This window comes from Anopheles marshallii, chromosome 2, assembly GCF_943734725.1.
Source record: "Anopheles marshallii chromosome 2, idAnoMarsDA_429_01, whole genome shotgun sequence".
In the NCBI taxonomy this organism is placed as follows: Eukaryota; Metazoa; Arthropoda; class Insecta; order Diptera; family Culicidae; genus Anopheles; species Anopheles marshallii.
Window position 1 is genome coordinate 54,978,781 of NC_071326.1, and position 24,328 is coordinate 55,003,108.

The 24,328-nt window shown below is 38.4% G+C and overlaps 2 protein-coding genes across 2 annotated transcripts; one reads left to right on the plus strand and one right to left on the minus strand.

Annotated features, from left to right (window-relative positions):
- Positions 1-290: 290 nt before the first annotated feature.
- LOC128709271 (protein groucho-like) lies at positions 291-17,012 on the plus strand. The gene is made up of 16 exons (XM_053804259.1): positions 291-341; positions 9,284-9,381; positions 9,448-9,511; positions 9,883-9,927; positions 14,091-14,228; positions 14,296-14,550; positions 14,636-14,740; positions 14,836-14,926; positions 15,000-15,089; positions 15,154-15,333; positions 15,403-15,574; positions 15,682-15,931; positions 16,037-16,295; positions 16,386-16,550; positions 16,640-16,839; positions 16,905-17,012. Exons 1-16 carry the CDS (start codon positions 291-293, stop codon positions 17,010-17,012), a joined length of 2,271 nt encoding a protein of 756 aa, XP_053660234.1.
- A 2,336-nt stretch (positions 17,013-19,348) lies between these two features.
- LOC128719297 (aquaporin-like) lies at positions 19,349-23,337 on the minus strand. Its single transcript, XM_053812921.1, is given in 4 exon segments — positions 19,349-19,564; positions 19,635-19,928; positions 20,035-20,292; positions 23,056-23,337. Coding segments are annotated over 4 exon segments (1,050 nt in total).
- Positions 23,338-24,328: the final 991 nt, after the last annotated feature.

Consider the following 24,328-nt stretch of genomic DNA (forward strand, 5'->3'; position numbering starts at 1 on the left):
GTCTCACAAATTTCTTTTCCAATTTCCTCTTTGTTTTACTATAGTGCAGTGAACCCAGCCCAACCCTGCATTTAACGTATATGCAATAGTGTTGTGTTGCTAGAAGGAAAACGGTGTAGTGTTCTCTCGTTTGTGTGAAGTTGAACGTGAAAAGTTTTGGATGTGAAAGTTTGGAGCTGAGCCAAACCCCACTACCGTGTGTAGTGCTCAGCTTGTTTGTGTAAGACGATCGTTTAAACTGCAATTGTACAGAGGATATTTGCAACGTAACAATCACGCCGCCACCGGAGATGTATCCAAATTCAGGCATTAACGCGGCAGCGGTCGCGGCCCGTCATCCGGTGAGTGATCTTCTTAAACACATAGGCTTACATCAAGAACTGGTACCCACGTGAATAGGCTATTAGTCATTAGTAATTTTAATTTCATTGCAATACACTATACCTTGAAGAACCACAATTTGATGATTTTTTGTATAAGGATAAATGAAATTTAAAATGTGTGTAGGGGGTGCGTCTGGGGGATTTGTGAAGATATTAAAACAACGCATGCAACAATGAAAACAACCAAAACAAATGACAGTTCAACGGCCTCATGCACAATACGATCGCAGCAGATCATAGCACAATTGTGGCACACTATAGCACGAAAACCATCATCCATTGTATCTCAAGGCTATGAAGACTTCGGACATGAGACACATGACAATGACATGAGAGTCCTTGAATGTCTTAAAATAAGGGGCTGGGACATTATTTTTATTTAGAAATCTGGAAATGTCGATGTATCATAAGAAATAGCATACAATTTTCCATACGAAACTTTTACTGTTTTGTTAGTGTCTTGGAATTTTGCGCAAAAAAACTAATCAAAACCATATCGAATCCTTTAGTATGCTAGTTTTAAATTTTTTTGATGATGATGTTTGATTTTTTGACTCGATTTGCCGTACTGCGATCAGCGTACTTTGCACGCTAGAAAACACTACACAAGCAACCAAAATTGATCCACCAAATGCTACTGACTTTAAAGGCAAACTTATCATATGGTTTCGTCTGATATGGTTAGTTTAAAAAGTACAGCTTTTAAATCAAGTACAGTTTTTTTGAAAGTACAACGGAATCCGCCAAGCTAGCTAATTATCTATAAAAATGTGTTTTTCCATGAGTTAAAATTGAAAACATTGACGGGCTATAATGATTTGTCGATGACTTCATGATTTAATGAATTATCGATAAAGTTATTTTACAGCTCGAATTCTGTTTATTGAAATTCCATTTTATGCTTTCCTAATCCTGGTCTGGCGTTAAGAACAAAACGTATACTGAAATTATACTCCGTTCAATCTGAAATACTAATAAAACTTTTGGAAAATGCCTGAAAATGGGTTAATTTGTGCGTGGCAGATGGAAATGCTTTCTTGGTTCATGTCGTTTTCAAAAAGCATGCAGATACATTGCAAAAGTACACCAATATCAATAAGGCTCACTTGAAATACTTGAATTATAATTGAAATATTATTTGAACCGCAACTTGTAGTTTTAATTTCATTACATACAGTTGTTGACGGCTCAGTCCTTTCAAAGCACAAGAAAATCTCGGTAAAATATCAGTGTGCACCTTATTGCTACGGTGCGTTTGATCGTAATACGATAACATAAAGTAAAAGAGAACAGAATATATAGCAATACGCCACAAATGCGAGACTCGCACACTCCCATGCGGCACCTTCCTGTTGGGTCTTAATTAACCTCTTCTAATTCGATCTTTAAGCTATTGCATCCCATTCACTCTCTTGCCCCGCTGTCTGTTCCGTCCTCGTCAAAATTTTGAAGTATGCTTAGGTAAGTTTAGGATGCGGCTGGGAATGAGGATGCGTGTAGGAAGAAACAAAAAAAAAAAAAACACACGAAACACGAATAAAACGGAAAAAGGGTGGGATGTTCTATGCTTCACGGTCTTGTAGGATACGGGCCGCGTACCATTTGAATGGTGTAAATGTAGGTAAAGAAACGAGTATTCGTCAAAAGGGAAGGACGGCAGAGTGGTTGGTAGAAGATAAATAATGTGAATGGTTTTTTGTTGTTGTTATGTACAAGAGATGCTCGAGAAAGGGTATACGTGGGTGGATGAAGCGGAGGGACGAGTGTAAAGAATAGTTTGTGGAAGGCGAAGAAGTTTTGGCGGCCGCCAGAGATGTAGCACACGACGGGTGGACAGGGAGGCAGGTGGCTGTATTTAATTAACGGTGCCGATTAGCGCAAGGCGAGCAAATGCGTCGTCACGCCATATTGGTTTTGTTGTTGTGGCCTTTCGGTTCCAGCATAAGCGCTCTTTTCCTTTTGCTCATCACTGCTTGCTTTGCTACAAAGTATGGGTTGTCGGCATTGGGTTACGTTGTTTCTTGAACTCCTTTTGGTACGTCATTTATAATATTAATCAAACAATGAAGAATTGTAACGAAATCTCTTTATTAAGTGATGAAGTTGCAGTCATAGTTTGCGCTGAACAAAATAGGTTTTGAGGCTCTTTGTTTTGCTTTGTTGTTTCATAAAATAATAGTATATGACACTTTGCGAGGTAAACAAATTAGGTTTATTCGCCGTTTTGCCACATACCTGCAATAGAAAAATGCAGTAGTGTTTTTTTTAAATTTCCGTACGACGTAGTACTGTAGATCTTAGATCAAGGGTTTATTTCCTTTTCATTTTCAAAATAATTATATTGCTTATTGTTTATGTTCTTTCCAAGCTTCGCGCGGAAGAAACATCCAGAAAGAAAAGGTTGCGGGAAAGCATACCGGTGAGCCGGTGAGATGTTTAGAAGGCAAATAGGACCAAACGCCGTAGATTGAGGAACGGCTCTTTTTCCAGCACAAAAAAACGCCCCCGAACGTTGATGGTAAAAAGTTTGTGCTTGTTTTTGCTTCCGTTTGCTCTTCTGGGTGCGTTTGTTTGTTTGAGACTGTTCTGTTTTGTTTTCCTCCAGACTTTTCACCTATATTATTTCCATTTTTTTAACGTGCTTCCGTTTCGACTTCCGGTGCGCTTGCTATTGGTGTTGGTTTATGTTGCTTCCTTCTTCCTGTCTTTGCAAGATATGATCAACACGCTGGAATTGACAGTGTTGAAAACATGCTTTCTCGGTGGTAAGCATAAGAGCGCGGAAGGTGTAGTGTAAGAATGGTAGTCTATGACAGAAATTTGTAAATAAGTTTGAACGTCATGATACTTATTCTACTTCTTTATCAGCACCAAGGCTATTGAAGGAGACAAGGTTGAATATTAACGATTTTCCGCAAAATTCTTCTTCCAATAATTTGACGTTTGTGGGTGTGGGGTCATACGTTTATAACTACAGTTAAAGCGGTTCAAGCGTATAGGACGTGTATCATTTGAGAAGGGGAAATTTAATAATTATTTGTAGAATATATCACTCAATTCATTGCTAGGTAATTGATACCAGCTTATCTATTAAAAAATAAGAATATTGCAGTATATGCTTGATTTATATGTCCAGACGCATTGTGGTCAACAAAATTTTTGGTGTGGTTCGCCGAATGTATGACTTGAAACCAAATGGTGGCAGTGCTAAATATGAACGAAAGGATGTTACTGTACTGTACCAGCATATGGTTCTTTTCGTTTAAAAATCATCAATTAATCGGAAGGCATTCATTTCGTTATAACTGAATCTGCGCACGAGTTCATCCTTGGGAGTGCCACTTTCTTAAGATCGAGTGGAAAGGGACATTTCACGGACGATTGTGGCTAATCGATATCGATAGATAATGATTGTACGAAATGTTATGAAATGTTATCATCATCAAAAACTGTTTCACTCATGCCTTTTCACTCCTCAAATTATTTTGGATGTAAATGATACAGTTTTGCTTGGTAGCAACTTTGCATTCACCAATAGCGTTAACAAGATAAACCGTCCCCAACGGACATTCTCTTTTATACTTCATTAGTTACTATCATTAATTCCAATTCAAGCGCAAAATTTTGTGTAAATTTACAATAAGAAAAACATAGAAATGATTAATTTTAATCGAACAGAGAAACACCGTTGCAATTCAAATGGCCGGTGTATCTTTTCTGAGGGATTTTGCAGGCTGTCAAACGCACCCTCCCCTGTCAAATGCACCTTCTAGTTTTTCGTCTTCTTACTTGTCAAAATACTCTACATTCCACCACCTTGTCTCCTTCAATAGCCTTGATCAGCACAAAAACCCGCAAGAGGTCTACCATTTCTGACTTTCTTTGATTTTATTTACCCTTAGCTGTGAGTAGCCAGTCCTGTGTACGGGGGATTGGTGTTTGAAGGGGATTTCGGGTCGGTCCGGTCGTGTGAACACCGGTGCCACTATCAAATACACCAGCGAGCCGACCCGAACGTCATCATCACCACCAACACAATTTGAACAATTTGTTTGGTTTCGTTGCAATGTTTTGATCAATCCAGATAGTAGATAGAAAATGTGGTGTTTTTATTTTTTCCCTTGCTTATATTACCATTAGTTTCGTGGTTCATACTGTGCCTCAGGCAATGAATCTAAAACGAGTTAAAAATTCGTCAATGAGTTGAAATAAACCAGTATGAGCAGAGCTAAAATTGGGTTTTAGGATGTTTGAACCAAACATCTTTTTTTGCTTGTTTCCCTTAGTGTCTGCAACACCGTTTGCCACGCTGTACGTTTCGTGGAGGAAATGTTTTGTTTGTTCAAGTGTTTTGCTATTGGAAGTAAAATTGTTCTTCTGTGGGGGAAGCCATACGTGTGAGGTTGGTTTGTACTGTAGACATGTTTGAAGTTTGTATATGTTTTTTTTCTTCCATTATTGCTTGAAGTTCTCTCATGTCAGCATTCTTTTATACGTTTATTGCCATGCCATGTTTAAAGGCAGCAACTGATGTCGATCGTTTGCACATCTGTACCGAATTATGACATGTTAATTGTAACAATGCGAAGAATTGCACAAAGCGTAGCTCTATGTCTGATAAGCCTTGAACGAATAGATCAAGATATATGAATAATGCAGGCAATACATAATGAATTTGATTTCCGAACATTACTTCAAAATGTTCTCTGTATTATATAAACGGACCGAAAGCAGGACCTCAAACTACCTAAAGTTTAACTTGTATCGTATTTACTGGGATAAGTAATGGTTTTCCTTCCGAAATTTAGAAACGGGACCTTGGGGATAGTTTGACAGATTTTATACATAATTGCAGTATAAATTAATTTATAGAAATGAATTTCGGGTTCCGTGTGTTTAAATTTGTAATGAAACAGTTGCAAAAATTCCTCTTTGCCTTTAATTGCCATTAAACGGTATCTGAACGGTACGGTGATTTTGGTTGCTGGCACTAGTCTAATCAGTGTGCAAGATGTCACCGATATCCGTTAAATACGTTAATTAAGCGAATTGAAAGAGTTAAGTAGTAAATCATAAATGTCGTAAACCAGTTCGTAAGAAACATGAGGCGAGTTAACATTAAGTCCTATGGTTAAACCCCAATGGGGGAAAATAGAGAAGAGGAACATCAACTTGTTATTTTTCTACAATACATCAATTAATCAATATTTTTGAGCACAAATTGTGTTCCATTACCAGTTAGCTATACCAGTACCATGCTAAATATTTTTATGCCAATTGACCGATACACACAATTTGATCGGTACGTTAATTGCTTATTTGTTATCCAATCTCTGTTAAGCTACTACCTTAAGTCGCGGTTTATCCATAGAGAGGATTAAGCGGCTGTGGGGGTACCGAGATCCAAGGCCTCCAAGGAGCTTCATCCGTCACGCACTACCTCAATACTTCTGTTGTGTTCTGTAATATTATAATTACGTAATTTTTACAACGCTACGACAGTAGATGGCGTCTTCTCTTCTCTCTTCTTCTCTTCTATTGGGTTTTCAGGACGAGTGGTTAGGACTGTCGGGGGTATTTAGGTAATGGAATCACAGTGAAGAAGTACATAAAAGAGTGAACAATGTTTAACATCAGCGCAGAAATACGCATGAATCATTCAATATTATTTTTGTTTGCATGTTTGTTTTTCATTGAAGCGGCGGAACAAATGGGACGTACCGTTTATATGTGATTGATAGTTGATTTATGTTTTGTTTGCCAACGGTAATGGTGGTGTATATGTTTGCGAAATGGTTGTGGCGTAGGAATTATTTTAAGTTTTTTACTTTCTGTACATCACATCCGGCGTGGGTGTATTAACTGATATGAATTAAATATTGGAAAAGATGTAACATTAGGGTTCCGTTATGGATGGCATCCTAATATGGAAGGAATTTCTATGCCTGGTGACAATATATCAGCAATGTTGTGTGAATTCCATACATTTTCGCCTTGTTTTCGCCTTATTCTAGCCATAATGTTAGAACAACATTATAATCTGCCAAAGGAGAAAACCAACAATCGTGAGGCTGAGATATGCAGCTTGCTTGCAGCTTGGACATCATCATGTCATTTAATCTTGCAAGCAGTGTAACATCTCCAGTGCCTTGAATGGCACAAAGGGCAATGTCAATTGCGAGCAACCTTATTGTACTGATGATGATGAAAATTTGCCTAGTTATTTATCACATGAGAATGCTAGGAAATTTCATGGTATTTAAATTATTAATTTATTGTCGCATAGCTTTTTTCTAAATTTTGCATGAAGATATAAGAGATCTCTTATACACGGGAAAATACGACAATATCGATGTATGAAGTGCGTGTGGATATCGAAACAAAACAAAACCAAGAAATAATTATTGATTCCTCATAATGGTATAAATCAGGGGTCTCCAAACTTTTCAATCCGCGGGCCACTAACGCATTATCTAACGGGTAATTTACACAGATGATGCGCTCGAGATTGCGCTGATTTATTTTTCACAATTAATGTAACAGACTATTACAGTTATTAATATTTGAACAGTTACAAAATATTATAACTTTTTAGACAATTAGACAACTTCTTAAAATGAACAACAACGACTGCGTCACGGGCCGCTTTTGTAGGCACTCGAAAACCGCATGTGGCCCGCGGGCCGTAGTTTGGAGACCTCTGGTATAAACTACAAATGAAGAACGGCAAACGGATTTTCGAACGACGAACGTTAAGCCATCTGTTGTGGATTTTCATTAAAAAAAAACATTACAGGACGTTTGGAACGCTACACGTTGAAAAACACGTTTCCCGTAGGTCTTATGTCGTATCCTAATTGCCTGAAAGTTGTTTGGCATCACTGAACCTTGAATGGTTTGGGGTTAAAATAATGAAATCAATATTTAGCTAGAAAAGACATACGTAAGAGTAGGATAGAAAAAAGTACGAAGGTGATTTTGGAGGGCAAGAGCAAGACCACTGGGTGATAAATCGATTTTGAATACAGTAAGAGAAAATAGACCGCATTAATTTCAGATGGATGGGATGCACGCGAAATGGTACGGAAAAAGGACGAAAAAAAAAACAGATTTTAGGGGATGATTTTGTTTGTCCCAATGGGTGTTTTGCCCTTTCCAGTGTACGACATACTCTCCCCTATCGAAAGCGCGTGGTTGATATTATATTATCGCCTTGCGTGCGTGCGTTCGTTTATGCGTGTGTATGTATCGTGAACATGTTCGGGAACCCTTCGTGATTCTAAATACCGGAACGGGCTTTGCACACGGAGGGTGGTGCCGTTTCACAGATAATAATTTCCGGATTAAACTGAGCGTCTGGTTAGCGTCGCAAACATTGGTTATGGTATTGGTATTGGATTTTCCGTATCTCTCGATACATCTGGTCGAACGAAACATCTAGAATGGGAAAATGTAATTGAATGATGTAGGACATATGACGTTTTGGACGTCACCATGACCCATTTTATTGTTGCATAACGATCGCCGATCGTTGATGATGGTAATGATGATTACGATGATGATGGTCCCGTGCACAACCTTCTTAATTAACAATTACTTCACCGTTGCACATGTTTCATTCCTGCGTGTACGTCTAAGTATTTTGCAATTCTTCATCCTTCCTTTTCGGACAGCATATGTTTTTTTTTTGTTAACGCGATATCATAGTCATAGAAAACGTTTTCTTGGATAATGTTATATTCACGGGCGAAGAAACGAGGGGTTCAAAACATTTAAAATGTATAGTGTCAGCGGCCCGACGTCCGGGAAGGGGAAAATAATTCATTGTTTGAATGCACGCGCACGGAAAACATACAAACACACACCTGGGTGGTAAGCCAGCGGACTGGAGGACTGGAAGATGGGTTTAAATTTGTTTACCCTTAAATTGGGACCAGCCGCGGCTTCCAGTAGGTTTTTTTTGTTGTTTCCATTGGTGTGTGGTAAGCTTTCGATAGGGGTGGAAAAGCAAGTTTCTTATTGCCCTGTGCCTTGCCGGTTGTAGCCGCACAGTCAGTCGGCAAAACGGCCTTAGCTGATTGTTGACGCTGACGTGAGGGAAGACATGAAAACGGGCATGTGTGGTGTTGGGGTGTAACTGGTGTGAAAATTGGAAAGCGTGTAACTAGGGCAAAGTACAAGAGAGGAAAGAGCCATTGGTAAGATTTACAATGGAAATGGGTATATACTGTTGCTATTAATTTACACTGCAGTTATTTTGCTTTGGATGACAAAATTTTTTGAAGATTCTTAAGAGAACGGTTTTGTTTGTTTGTTTTGACCAAAAACGTAACCGAGATACTGTGTTCTTTTGTTCAAGTTCAATTCAGGACAAGTAATTTAAAGGTTTATTTGTCACGTCAAGACATATTTCGATCAGGTTTATTTCATTTAGTTTAAAAACTGTAAGCCTTACGAACGGTCTTTTAAGTTGTTATCTAGTATTTTATTTGAACTTAATTTAAATAAATTTTAAGTTTTTATCCTGTATTTTGTTTAATCTTAATTTAAACACTTTCATTATGAATGTTTGACACCGAAGTATCAAATGCAAAATGATAGAACCTGGCGAGAGAGAGAGGTGTCAGTTTGACAGAAAGAAAAGTACTGTTCTTGGTTGACGCGTGGTTGTGACTGAACTTTGGTTGAGGCCAGATCGTTTTTGTGTAAGATCGGCGAATTTTATTTAAAATAATAAATTGTAAAACACAACGTAGGGTCGAAAGACATTTCTTTTTCACGGTACAAAACAATGAAAAATATTTCAAAATACTACCGCTAAAATCACTTGTATAGAAAAACCGTTTCTTGAAAATGATATTTTACTATGTAATTATTTCTATGTTTTTTTTCCTTTGCAGGGCCCACCGCAATCCGCACAGCCATTCAAATTCACCATAACTGAAAACTGTGATAGGATAAAGGAAGAGTTTAATTTTCTTCAAGCACAGTACCATAAGTAAGTAAAGATGTGTGAAGAGGACTAAATTTCTAAATAGTACAATGTTTTCCTATTTCCTTTTAGTCTCAAAATGGAATGTGAAAAACTGGCACAGGATAAAACGGAAATGCAGCGACACTATGTGATGGTAAGAGGGCTGATTTGTTCTATTTACACATTTTACAAAAGTACATTACATTTGTTTTTAATGTCGTATATTATCTATGTTTATGTTTATCAAAACTGTTAAAATGTTTCTTTAATAAATAAAATGTACAGAGCTAGACTAGAGCTTCAAAAGTCATCTATCGCAAAAGATCTAGACAACTGTTATAACTTGAATTCGAAATCTTCTTGACTGTGAAATATGAATGCTTAAAAGTTTTATAAAAACTGTTCATTATTTTTTATTGGAATATCTACATGTTTAATTGAATTTAGTAGATGTAATGTAATTTATAAATAAATTTGGATATCGATTTGTAAATCTAACAACTTTTCTTCTGTTTTTTTTTTCAGTATTATGAAATGTCATATGGGCTCAACGTTGAAATGCACAAACAGGTAAATTGGTGTGGGAATATAATCATGAGATCGAATTTAGGTACAATTATATACATAGAAGGATGAGTGTTATTTGTTTCGGTTTGTAGGGCTTATTCATAATTTCAGATTTTGTATCTTCTTGTTTATGTTCCTATTACAGCCAGAATTTGAATTTGACTTCAAATTTGTCCAATGAAGTAATTTGGATTTTTTTTGTAAAAAAATTGTTAGGCATGGCATTGCTAAGGCACGAGTTTTAATCGAAGGCAGTGAATCGTGTTTAGTGATCAATTTAGTAAAATGGCAATCAATATTACAATTATCAGGTATTGTTCTGCTAAAGGAATACATGTTTAATTCTTATAGGAATTTAATAAATTATTAGTCGTTGAATGACTAGAAGGGGTGGCCCGGTGGTATGATGGTAGCGCCGCCGGTCTTCATACGAATGGACCGGACCAATCCCACGTACGCAGGACTGACTATCCATCTACGGTCAAATAAAGTCTAAGAAAGCCAGAAACGACAGGTTGTTGTGTCGATAAAGAAGAAGAAGAATGACTTGAAAATCACTGTGATAGTCGAGGGCAAATCAAATGGTAAAGATGAGTTCCAGTGATGATGATAGATAAGAGTAGATGAACAACTTCTATCACTAAGAGAACTAATTAACTATCATCGTCCAGAATACTTTTTTTTTCTTGGGAAGCTTTACAAGAGCGTTAGTGGTAGGATCAAATAGGATCACATTTTAAGATTTTATTTTCGAAAGTGGATAACCTTTCTTACTAATCGTTAAAATTTATGAAATGTGGAACTGGTTGTAGATTCTGTGATTCATTGACTGTGATTTATCGAATGCTTCGTTGATTGGATAACTAAATAAGGGGAATGCTGTGGTTGAGACAATATGTCATATTACCCCAGCTTTTCCTCTACTCTAAATTATATCTAAGCTAAACCAAATCTAAGCTCGAAGTTCGTGTGCGGCTTTCATCCTGTTTCGATCTGTGTGATTGCGCCTTTACCCTCAAAACCTGTCCTCAAAAATGGTGCTATTATCCTGACTTCCGAAGCAATCCGTTATACTCTACTTCGAACAAATGCCACAGGGAATGTAGGAATTGCATGAAATGAATGTACACGGGCTGGTTTGGCTGGTAGGTTGGTAAAAGCGTTCTGTGTATGCGCTCGAGCCACAACAATCTAGACTCTCGTTGCTGCTCCTCTGTCATGCGGGGGACGGTGGTTTTCCTCTGTGGTCATATTTGTATCCTATATGATGCGGTCACCCGAACCGCAGCATTGCGGTGGCTCTACATAGTTACTCTAACCTGCCTTCCGCACATCTGCTCTCAAAATGTACGTTGGGAAATCTATTGGTTCCAACTATTTTATGCTATGTACCACAAACCACAGACTCCTACCATATCCCGCAGTCCCTTCTGGCGGTTTATTTCGTTTTCATTCATAGCCAACGCCTGCCCGTTGTCGCGCAGAGTCGCTTACCCTCGCATTTCGTTGTATCGACAATGGTCTGAAAAACGCACCAACACCAAATGGAGTTCGGGTGGCATTTCTGTTCTTCGCAGTGGAATACCAGACGACCCACTGTAATGCTATAAACCTCTAACAGTGAGAAGGAGTGAAATTTGCAATGGTGAGAGACTGTGCTTCTGTGTGTAGAGTTGTTAAATGTAGTCTTTACCCTTTGTATGTGTTTTCAGGAATGAGAATGATGGAGAGTGAATGCCATTAGGTAAAGCTTCCGTCAGTGTACAGTTTCGATTCTAGCAACGACTACAGCGATATCGTCGCTGCAAACCGTGCTTGTTGGGATGTAATTTTCCACAAACTCGAAAGGAAAATCTTTTCGGGCAAGCGAGTATTACGATAGTGTGTGGTGTACGTTAAAGCTGGTATACGGTTGAAAAAATGAAAAATACCAAAACCGCTTGATAGACAAGTGGAAAGAGAGTAAACGAGCGCTATGAGTCACTAGTATGCCGTGATGGAACACTGAGTTGTAAAGGACTGTTGTAGTAGGGCGGTAGGGAGTGATCAACCATCATCCTTCATTTCGTGGGATCATGAAATGTGAGGTGCGGTCATGCATATTTCGAAGGATACTATGGATAAGGGTAGGGTAAGGGTTCTGTGTTGTTCAGGAGTCGTTGTGGTATGAGGTTATCCTCTCCATAGCACATCAGATAGTGTAGAAGTGGGAAGGATGTCGGATGAGGATAGTATCAAAAAAGTGTGGTAAATGACGAAGGAAATTCAAGCAACGAAGTCAGTGCTTCCTCACTTCAAGTCCTTTTGTTTGTTCTAGCACAATGTAAAGATGAACTATCCCTATGGCCTCTATTAAGAGAATAGCTCGGTCGATTGCTTCGTGTATCATGTAGGAGTGTTAAAAAAAGGGATATGTGGTTTTATTTTCAATATCGCTTTTTGAAATCCTCATTTGTGCATACCAACGAATGTACATACAACTGTAGTTGGTGGTGACACTACTCAATGCAGATAGAATCTGGTTTTTACAACACGTGTTAAATACATTATAATTTTTACTAAACAAAAGGGGTCGCTCGGTGGTGTAGTGGTAGCGTTGCCGGTCTTCACACGACAGGTCTGGTCCAAAATTCCATTCCGACCAATCCTTCGTACTGATGGATAAGAAAAATCAAATCGGCTACAGATAAGAAAAATCAAAGTAAGCCATAATTGGCAAACCTAAAGCTCTTGAGATGGTGGTGCAGATAAAGAACAAGAAACTACTAAAGAAATACGGTGATCTGGACAAGTAGGTCCTCTTCAAGGAGATGACAATATGAATAAGGAGGAGAGAGAATTATTAAACTAGCTAGAATGTTGAACATTCCCTTTTAAAGTTTTTCAACAACTCATTTATGTTGATAGATTTTTCTAAACGAGAATTTATTAATTTCGTTTGTAAACGAAAAAAACTTACTTTTAGTTTATCCAGATATACTAGAAATATGTACAAGTCTTATTATTGGTGTCTCGACGGCGCGAATCATGACGGAGCAAAGCAAGAGGAAACTCTTGGCTTCATTGGCCATTTCGATCGTGGGATATCTGGGTCTCAGGAAACAAAATTGGTGACGGTTGGTGCTAATGATATCACTTCCGTACTGTTCAGTACCAGACAGCAACAAAAGAAGTAAGAAAGATAAAAGAAGATGTAAGTTGTTACAAGTTGCGTTCGGGCATCTCCAAACTCAAGTGATTCGCATGCCGGAGCTATCGAATTAAGGAAATTGAGTCGGAAGTAAACACGGAAAAATGACTTCCCATCACATTCAAGTGCTGGACTCGGATTCTAAATGAAGAGTCCCACCGGTTGAGGGTATTTAAAAAGGTATTTACCTTTTTCCTACAACTGTACTATTGCGAAGAAGTAGTTCTACTTTGGTGCACGTGCTATCTACAAGTATAAGCGGTTTTGTGACGTGCATATGGCAATGTTGACGCTTTACAGTGACGATCGAATGCCGGCGTTTGTTCTGCTTTGCTATAAACTTGTATCAATGTAAGTAAGACCTAGCGATTTTTTTTTACATTTTTTCCTAAATCATTGGCGTTGGCTAATGACGGTGATGATAACGTTGGTCATTGTGTCGTTCTTCTGATACCTCATGTAATTATTTTAGTGAACCGGTTAATGTCACTAAACAATATTGTACGAGGTCGTATTGAATGCCAACTGCAACCAATTAATGTTGTAAAATCGCAAATTGTTCATACCCGTTGTGGATTTTACAATAACACGAAATTGTATCTGATGTGAAGATTACTTCACATGATGGATTGTTCTTCCATGGGCTGGACGATGTATAGAGTACTGGCTGGAATGGACTGTATTAACGTGTAGGTTCAATATATAGATTGGCAGTGAATAAGAAGAAATCTTTCTACTGCTAGTAATTGCTAACAATTTTTGTTATGTATAGCAACATGTTGATTGCTTTGGTTCATTTATCAATATCATCAACACCAGCTAAAGTTAATATTGGCAGGCTGTCGCATACAGTTAAATGAGTGGGGTTTATTTACGGTTATTTTGAATGTTTTAAATAATTGTTTTCAAAAATTAAATTGTGTACTACTTAATTGTGCTTCATGTCACCAAATATTTATTGAACATGTTTTCACAGACAGAGATATCGAAAAGGCTAAATGCAATAATTACACAGATCGTGCCGTTTTTGTCCCAAGAACATCAGCAGCAGGTGTTAACAGCTGTTGAACGGGCGAAGCAAATCACGATGTCGGAACTGAACAGCGTAATTGGGGTAACTTTTTTAAGTAATCTCGAAAATCGAATGCTGAAATAATATGTCGTTTATTTTACGTCCGTAGCAACAACAACGACCGGATTTACCCCGATTACTACAACAGATGCATGCACAACAAATTCCGGGTGCCCATGGTGCACCTCCAATACCGGTCGGTATGCCTCATCCTAGTCTTGGTCCGGGCGCTCTAGGAGGACCTTTAGCGCTCGGTAGCACACCTCCACAACACCCATTAGCAATCCTTAATAAACAGGAATTGCACAGACCAGAGGAATCCAAAAGTAGCAATAGCAACATTATGCCTTTGGATGATAGACACGTAAGTTAAGGAGGTTCTCGTTTGAAAAAATGGACAAAACATTATTTAAAAGTATGCCTTATTTTGTTTTCATCTGATCCTTTAGCGAAGTTCAATTTCCCCTTCGGATCGAGATAAATACCGTCCAAGGACCCCGGAATCAACACACGAATTGAAGAAGGTTAAGAAAGAAGAAAAAGACATGGGACATGTAAGTGTGATTAAAATTAAAGGCTAATTGTGTCTATATTTCCTATTATTCCAACATACGAAATTATTCTAACTCGTTCCATATACTCGTTGCAGTCTGATGGCGAAAAGTCGGATCAAGATTTAGTGGTGGATGACGCATCGGAGATAAATCCTATGAGTCCAATGCCCAACCAGCATCACAATGGTAAATGATAACTTTTGCTATTTCGTTCATTAACAGATGATTATTGCTAAAATGTACGTTTTAAAATCGTTAGGTACAGCATCTCCTCGTGAAAATGGTATGATGCAAAAGAAACTGGACGTGCAGGATAGAGATCGCATTGGAACACACTCGCCTCGATCAGGTAATAATAAGTAAGTTGTGTGGCAAACTGAACGATTCTAAATTGGTTGATGATTTTGCTATAGGAACGTCATCCAATGCATCGACTCCTTCGAATAAGAAACTAGACGACAAGCCTACCACGCCAATAGCAAAACCAGCTACTCCTACCAACTCTGTTGCAAGTAATGGTGTACCAAAGGTGGTAAATAAACCACCCGTATTGAATCCCGGTTATCCACCGTACCTAGCAGGTCCATTGAATGGTATGATATATGTCTTTCAGAATAAAGAATACTTTTCTTTCGAATATTATAACTAAACCTTCATTTTAGGTGCCCCACACGATTTGCAGGCAGCAGCAGCTGCGGCAGCATACGGTGGACCTGGTGTGCACAATAATCTGCCACATTCGTTGAATAACTACGCCCGTGCTCCGTTGGCCTTTGATCCGCATCCTCAGATGCGTGCTCCCCTCGGTCCAATTGGTATTCCTGGTGGTAAACCGTCAGTATCTTAAAACAAATATTTAAAAATGTATAGCGAAGCATTGGATTCTTTATGTTTGCTAAATATATTTTATTTTTCCATTCTGCTATTGACCTTCAATGCAGAGCTTATTCATTTCATGTAAATGCTGAAGGACAAATGCAACCAGTGCCATTTCCCCAGGATGCCCTAGTTGGTCCTGGTATTCCTCGTCACGCTCGTCAAATTAGCTCCCTGAATCATGGTGAAGTAGTGTGCGCAGTAACGATCTCCAATCCAACAAAGTATGTGTACACCGGTGGCAAAGGATGCGTAAAGGCATGGGATATTTCGCAGCCAGGAAACAAAAGTCCTGTGTCGCAGTTAGATTGCTTGGTAAATGAAAGATTGTGTAATGGAATGTGTGGGAAATCATCCTACCCGTTGCATTCATTTAAACAGAAATGATGGTTAAATAATTGAATGTGTCCGTAATTCTAGCAACGTGACAATTACATTCGTTCGGTGAAGCTTTTGCCGGATGGACGAACGTTGATTGTTGGAGGAGAAGCATCAAATTTATCGATTTGGGATTTGGCTAGCCCAACACCGAGAATCAAAGCTGAATTGACATCAAATGCTCCTGCATGCTACGCGCTTGCCATTTCACCCGACTCCAAAGTTTGTTTTTCATGCTGCTCAGATGGTAATATTGCCGTGTGGGATCTTCAAAATCAGACACTAGTACGACAATTCCAAGGTATGGCTAGTCGTCGCGTCGAATTTCTAGTTTTTAAATGAGGTATAAAAAAAATATTAATATTCTTGTACCCTTATCACTATTTTGCAGGACACACCGATGGAGCATCGTGCATTGATATTAGTGCCGATGGTTCAAAGCTTTGGACGGGTGGTTTAGACAATACCGTACGTTCGTGGGATCTTCGAGAAGGACGACAGTTACAGCAACACGATTTTAGTTCGCAAATTTTCTCTCTTGGATACTGTCCAACGGGTAAGCAAAATTGCTTGAAAGTTGGAAGAAGGATATGGTTGTAATTGTTAGTGAAAGATGTTTACTAACGTAAATAATTGTTTTGTTAGGTGAATGGCTCGCTGTTGGAATGGAAAATTCAAATGTGGAAGTATTGCATGCTACTAAACCGGATAAGTATCAGCTACATTTACATGAGAGCTGTGTACTGAGTTTGAAATTTGCCGCATGCGGCAAGTGGTTCGTTTCGACTGGTAAAGACAACTTACTGAACGCATGGAGGACGCCTTACGGAGCCTCAATTTTCCAGGTAAGAATGGATATTTATTGGTTTATTACAGTTTGTATGCTAATATCGATTTTCTTTTATTTTAGTCGAAGGAATCTTCCTCGGTGCTAAGCTGTGATATATCCGCCGATGACAAATATATAGTTACGGGCTCAGGAGATAAAAAGGCCACTGTTTACGAAGTAATCTACTAAAATTGGTGGATGCTAGTAGTGTTAGGGAAATAAAAGTTGCAGAAACGAGGAGGACAAGATTTACGTTAGTGGAATGAAAATGAAAAATGAAATGAATGAAATGAAACAAAAGAACAATGGAACATAAACAATAGAACGATGTAGAGAGGGAGTTAGAGAGCGAAAGAGAGAAAGAGAAATAGAGAGAGGAAGAGAGAGATTGAGAAAGGGGGACTAGAAATCGACAACTGTACATTAATTAAGAGTTCTGTGCGGTGCTTTCTCCTCACATCGTTTATCAGCTTCCTCCATTGTGTGTCGTGTTAAACTATTTGCCTTTTTCTTGTTGCGTGACATGAGAACGCTTGGTGACTGAATTACGAATCTCACATCTTCCAACAGCATGATGCACGAATTATTGCAATTGTCATTCAAGCTGTAATATTTTTTCAGGCTTCAGCAATTTTGCTGTAGAACTTTTACCAATGTATAGACAGGATTATACTCCGTTAATTGTTTTTTTTTCAATTGCTTACATGTAAAGCGGAAAGTTTTGTTTCATGCTTGGTTGGAATTGACGAATTCGATCGACACACATGCGGGAACCACGCTGAAGATGGTAGCGAGAAGATGCATGATCATGAAGGTAGTAGAAATGAAGGTATTGCTTGACAAGCTTTGTATAAAATTAGTATCTAAATATGTTAGACGGTTTATTGATAAGTGGAGATAGTGGTGGTAAGGGTAACAAAAAGCAACAGAAATCACATAGAGAAACTGAGAGATATCATTAAGTTAATGAATGCTTACGCTTAGTGTGAGAAAATGAAATCAGTTGAAAAATAAAATTATCTGCACGGATGGTAACTTTTGGATGGTAGTAATTAGTGGGAAGGCTAACTAGTAAACATGATTAAAGCTCGATGTTAAAACGATTTTATAGGCAGTGGAGGCTTATGGTGCGTTTTGTTTAAAGGATTAATCAAAACGTCAATGGATAAAGTTGATCGTGAATTATTTGAGAACCATTAGCGTATTCGACGCGAAGCAGTTTTCTTACAAACGTTAGGAATATTCTCTCACAAACACAAAAAAATGCCGGGAAATGGTATAAGCGGATGATTGTCAACATAACTTTAGACTGATAGTGATCATTAGCCTCTTTGTTTGTTACGTTATTCATTAAAGCCTATATTGCCCTATCGTGGGCAATATTAATTTTCCTGCTTTCCTTCTTTGTGTAACATAGCGTAGGGTACATAATAATATGGAAAGTAGTTCATATATAGATAGAGATCCGATCCCTTGGTCTTGTACAATAGATGGATGCTGCAGTACAGAATATGAAGAACCTCACAAAATAATAGTATATGATAAGTGCACAGTGACGCTGTTATGGCAAAGAACATGTGCAGGTAAATGGCTTTTCCCGAAAAAAGCTGTTAAATAAAGAAACAAATGACAAAGAAACAAACAATAAAAGTAACATGGTAGTTATCTTTTGCTAAAAGATAATTCAAAGAGAAAAAAGGTATAGATGGAATATATTTGTGGCAGGTATTTTTCTACGTTCTTGGACTAAACAATTTAATAGATATCCAGATTTTTCGAATGCAATAATGATGATAAAAAAATCATACATTATTTTTGATTTAAAAAAAATAGTTTGTAATTTCAGTTGCAATTAATTCGTGTTTGATTCGTGTGAGTATCGCTGTTTTAGCTTACCCAATAACAAACATACCGTCATTATGAACAAAAAACGAGAAAAAACTTTAATTATACTTTTTTGATGCGGATAGTCTGATGGCAGCATGAATTAATACAAAACAAGGTAATGTTTCTGTATTGCTACGGTTCTTATGGATAACTAGTGCCGTGTTGGTTATTTGAGAATCTAAAGTATTTTCGGATGGCTAATAGTGTGGAGAGTTAAATCAACCAAGGTCCGAGTCAGTCAGGAACAGAATGAATCATTTTGAGCATTGCATGATTTGTATGAGGATGCATGATAGAACAACCTTTTTTGTATATTATGCTTTCTGAAGGAATTTAGATTTATCACACGTAGACGTTCGAAACACGCGGTGCAATTATGTAAATTGAAATAGCAAGATCTGGCTAATTATTTATTTTAACAACATATCTTATAACTAAACGGCGTACGCCACCCTGCACGATGCAAATTAATTTCCATGGTGTTTACGAATACAACCGACGTAAGCGATTGCTGCTCAAAAATGGATAATTAGTTGAGTGGTCATACAAAACAGTACAGTATAAATTGTTGTGTACTTTTTGTAATTGTTGAAACGTTCATTGGTAACGATTTAGCTTGAATCGAGAGAATAAGCTACCTAAGCGTTCGATTTGTCAGTGTTAAGAGCCGCTAGCTCGTGATTAAGCTGTTCAATAGGTACCTCCCGCCGAAATACAGCCTTGTAGGCGAAGGCAGTCAGAAAAGCAGCCCCAAGCGGGCCGACCCAGTAGATCCAATGTGCATTGTACACTCCGTTCCACAGGACCGGGCCTACAGAACGAGCAGGGTTCATACTTGCGCCGGTGTAAGGTCCCTAAAATTTGTTATGAAAATTATTTAGGTGTGTTTTATTACTTATAGGTTACGGATGAAAGTTTACATACCGCTGCAACGGCCAGCGCTCCGACAGTGAAACCAAACTTTAAAGCAACCGAATCGTGATGTTTTGCGTTGCGAGGATCCCAGACACCACAGCAGACTAAGATCAATACCATTGTAGCAACAAATTCAATGCCAACAGCCTGCATGTTTGAGATGGCGCTGTTCGGCTGTGTTACGCAGAATCCGGCTCCTTTTGCTAAGGCAGTATCGAACACATCAACTGGTGTTAGCAGCTTTAGGATGCCGTAGCCCATAAAAGCACCTATGCATTGAGCTGCACCATACGCCAAAGCCATCTTTAAAAGGAATAGATTGAAGTACATATTTTCATTGTTTATGTTACGATTTCAACCAATACGGGTTTGGGTAGTTTTAAAAAGGAAGTCTGACTATAATGCATACCTTGGTGGAAACTAATTCGTACACCCATGCGGCAGCGGTAACCGCTGGATTGAGGTGAGCTCCAGATACACAACCGAAAACTTGTACAATGATCATCACTATAAGACCAAAGTTAATGCACAATTCAAAATGTGAAGGAGTGTGGCCTAATCCAGACACGCATCCCATGCAACCAAGCATCACCAACAATCCTGTGCCGATCAGCTCGGCCAGAAATACTGAAATATTGTCGAGGGTAGACTTTTTCATTGTGCTGTTCTGTAATGAAAAACAAATATGATGGAAACGATCATGTGTTAGTTATTTTGGTAAAATTTAGGTAAAATTAGGTAGAAAAAGTACTGTTCAGATTATAATTTACTATATTCTTATTTTAATTTTCACGCAAATATTAATTTTAATCGTTATATTCTGAAACATGTTAAAGATCGAAGTTCATTCGATCATCATCGATTCATCGATATTCATTTCTATTACCCATATGTTTGTGTTTGATCAACCTTCATCCGTCGAATGTTGTTGAAGGGCTTTTTTTGTATTATATGATACCAATAATGTTCGTCAATCTGTGCAATTCAGAATTGCCATCTTTCTTATCAGTAGTAAGTAGCTGATAAAGTGGCAGTAAGTAGCAGTTTGAGCTGCTGTTTCTGCACTGGTTTATGGCTGGGATGTAAAAGATCTTTGCCGTTGTCCCATCAAGTACGAATGAGCTGTATGAGTTTTGTTTTCCCGTTTTGTTGTTCCTGTGATGAAGTGTGTTACAAATTGGACAACCTTGTACTTTTTAAACTTACAATTGAACTGAAATGATAAATTTACGGTGTTACCACATGCAATACAATTGTATGCAATATAATACAATATACAATTCTAATGCTACATTAACCATATGGCATTGGCCCGATTTTGTAACCATAAGTCACTGCAGTCAAGTGTTAATGTTTGTTAAGATAAAAGCAAGTCAAACATTACGAGAACCGAGAATCACATGTTATTGAGCTAGGTAGCTTTATATTTCCAGTGACGTTATAGTTGAAGTAGACCAACGTCGTAAGTGGATGTACCAGGGCCTCGTGCCTCGTGGTAAATAGGAATCTGTGGAAAAATCTTCCTCTGGTCAAACTGTCATGCATTGCTTGGTATATTTGCCTAATTCTTTATCTACCCGGTTGAAACTAGTGCTATTGCATATCTTTTAAATGTGTGCACGTTAGAAGAAACGCTGTAAATAAACATGCGCCAGAAAGAGATTAGGTGTTTAAATTCTTTCGTTACGGTCAACCTTTACTGCACTTGTGCTGATGTCTTATCGAAGCGGTTGTCCCTAAAATGTAACAGAAATCTGATCGGTTAGCGATGCGGTATCAGTTTGTTATCGGAAGACGATAAATTAAACAAGAACAATCCTGGTACAACCTTTGTACAGTTGTTTCTTGTTGCTCTTATGACGCTGGGTTGGAGTTTTTCGTTACCCTTGTAGATTTGAATGAAAGATGACGTAATATGATCGATGAAAGTTAACGATGAATGTTTTGTTTTGTTTTGTACAATTTGAGCTAAGTACGACGTGCGTTTGATATGGTTGTATGAAGGGTTATCGGAAAACGTTTCGCTGGTGTTGTGTTACGACCTCGAAGGTTAGATCCGAATGCTAGATGAACATTATCTGTTGTGAAGAGTCGCCGCATTCTTGCGCGGGCATTTGGAACCGGACCAGGACCTGTATGACCGATCGGATGATGTGCGAGTTATCAGTTTTATATTGAGGACTTGACGCATTCATCACTAATGACCAATTCAAATGAGTGAAAACTGGATTTTGAAATTCAAACGGTGGGACTAGTTTCGCTACGTCGGTTACAGCACTCGACAACAACTACATGTATGTACAATTCATCGTCCCGTTAGAAAGAGCAATGATAATATTTCAAAAGTTGTTTAATGTGTGCTGAATTAGAAATACTGCTGCAGAGGAATATTATAGCTCTATCGGATGAGAGTACTAAATCATTTTTAATATGCATTTAATATGCAATCATTGATTGTTTTTCGAACTTTGCTGTGCGAAGAAAGGAATGCAACCGCGTGTAACATTGTCGTCATAATTTCACATATTTCAACCAATCCAAGCGTGGTGCTAATGAATTTACATAGGAAAGTTCTCCGCTGCTGTACAGCCGGCAGTATTTACGTAAATTTTTTAAGAGTATGTTGTGCATAATCACTCTTCCCGCGAAATCCACTGCCATGTGTCGATATTAAAAAAGTGCAAACTTAATTGTTGTAACGTTTACTGTTTGCTATAAAGGTAGTGTGTTGGTGGACCGTAATGCATTATCTGTTGTTTTTTCTTTAGTTTTTGTGTAAAGTGGTTCCGTATAGTAGTCCCATATGATGCGGGAAAAAAGGATTTGGTTGCATCGGTGTTTGCATTCAACGTAATGCACTTTTCGCAGTGATCTGACCGCGACGATCGTATCTGCGGTGTTTGAATTTCACTCCACACCGCAACTGACAACCTTTCCTTTACTGAGTGTTCGTTTATTATGGTTTTTCAATCGTGTTTTTTTTATTCACCCAATCTCATCCGAGCTAACGTTTTCGACGCCGTTGGCGTTGGTTCACTATCGCGTGGCCTTTTTACCCTTGGGTCATCGACGAACAAACATTGTGGCGATGAGAAAATGTAAATAGCTGGTATATTTGTGGTAAAAAAATCACCCGTGCACTCGTGAATCGATTGAAATGTAATTGTGTAAATGTTTTCACCGGTACGTTTCGACATTGTCGCCATTTAAAATCAAAGCCATTGCCAATGGTTGTAGCGCGAGAGGTTTTACCTGGGGGTTGATTAACAATTTGGGACGGTTGTGCAGTTGTCAAACTTTTGTACCGAATATAATGTTTGAACTGTTGAGTATAGCGTTTGTACACTTGTTCGAGAGCAATAAACACATTTTCACAACAGGTATTAACTTACTGTGATAGCATTTTCACAACAAATCTTCGGAAACTCACCGTAAAAGGAGCAAAGTGAAACGCGGCCACTCGTGGCAAGAACAGAAAGCACTGATCGCGAAGAAACTGCTATTCGGAGATGAGCTGTGATGCAACCAGGATCCGTCGAAGCGCCGACGATTTACGGCTAGAACTGCTAGCGAGTTCGACGCTACGAGCAAACTGATAGCCGTCTTCGTACGATGCCCCTGCAAACCCGCTTTACTGAGGGGAACGTTGCTGATAACTGGTACATACACCTTGTGTTGCCGTCGATGTCGTCGACGGTTGCGTTAACGCCATGCTTTCTTAATCTGCCGTGGATTCGAGTACCGGAGAACTACTGTTTGGTCGCGTAAGTATTGGTAAGAGAGGTTGGGTTTCCTCCTTTTGCTCTAGGGATAAGGAGTGTAACTGGGATGCAAGGCTAACGCACTGCTGACACATATGTGTGACCTCGCGGAGAATTGTGCGTGCGTGGAATGTAAGCGTCCGTCGGCAGTGTGGAGGCCAGTGAGAAATGGTAAGCATGAAAGAGCTGAGTGGGAGACAGAAGTGTAAGCTGTGTAAGCAATGCTGGAATATTTTTAGAATGTCTAGCTTGGTGAACTTCGGCCAATACGCGTACTGCTCGCGTATATTATGTTTGTTGTGGTATAAAACATTTGGTGAATGCATGCACTGTTTGGTTCCGATTATGTTACATCTTTGAGACTGAAAAGCATTTGGAGACCGAGGTTCTATGAATTTAGTGACAGAATGTTTGATAAATACACTTCTGCATTGGGGATTGGTGTCGCGAAGAGATAAATATTTGGTTTATAATTTCTACGCAAAAGTAAAAATTATTTATGAGTCCCCGAGATACGCAATTATAGCGCAACGCTATAACTCGGGAAAATCCGCGTATCTCGAATTTCTAAGTCGAATCCCGGAGTAAAATCGTTTATACTTCAAAGTTAGTTAGTTGAATTTCTTCTCTGCCCTTAATTTATCTAGCAAACCAGCTTATTTTTGATAGAATACATTAAAATAAAGTAAAAACAAATGTTTTACACGACAAAGGAACTGTTTTATACCAATTTTACACCTTTTTGCTTAGGTTTTGTGCTATTAACTAACTCCGCTGTCAAATTTCCAAAAAACCGCGAATCTCCGAATCCGCGTATAAGAGGAACCGCGTATCTCGGGGAATGTCTGTATAGTTAAAATATGAACAAAATCGTGATTATGTTTAATTCATGAATAAATTTTGTATGTATGGATTGATTAAAAGAATGTGAACAAACTGGAA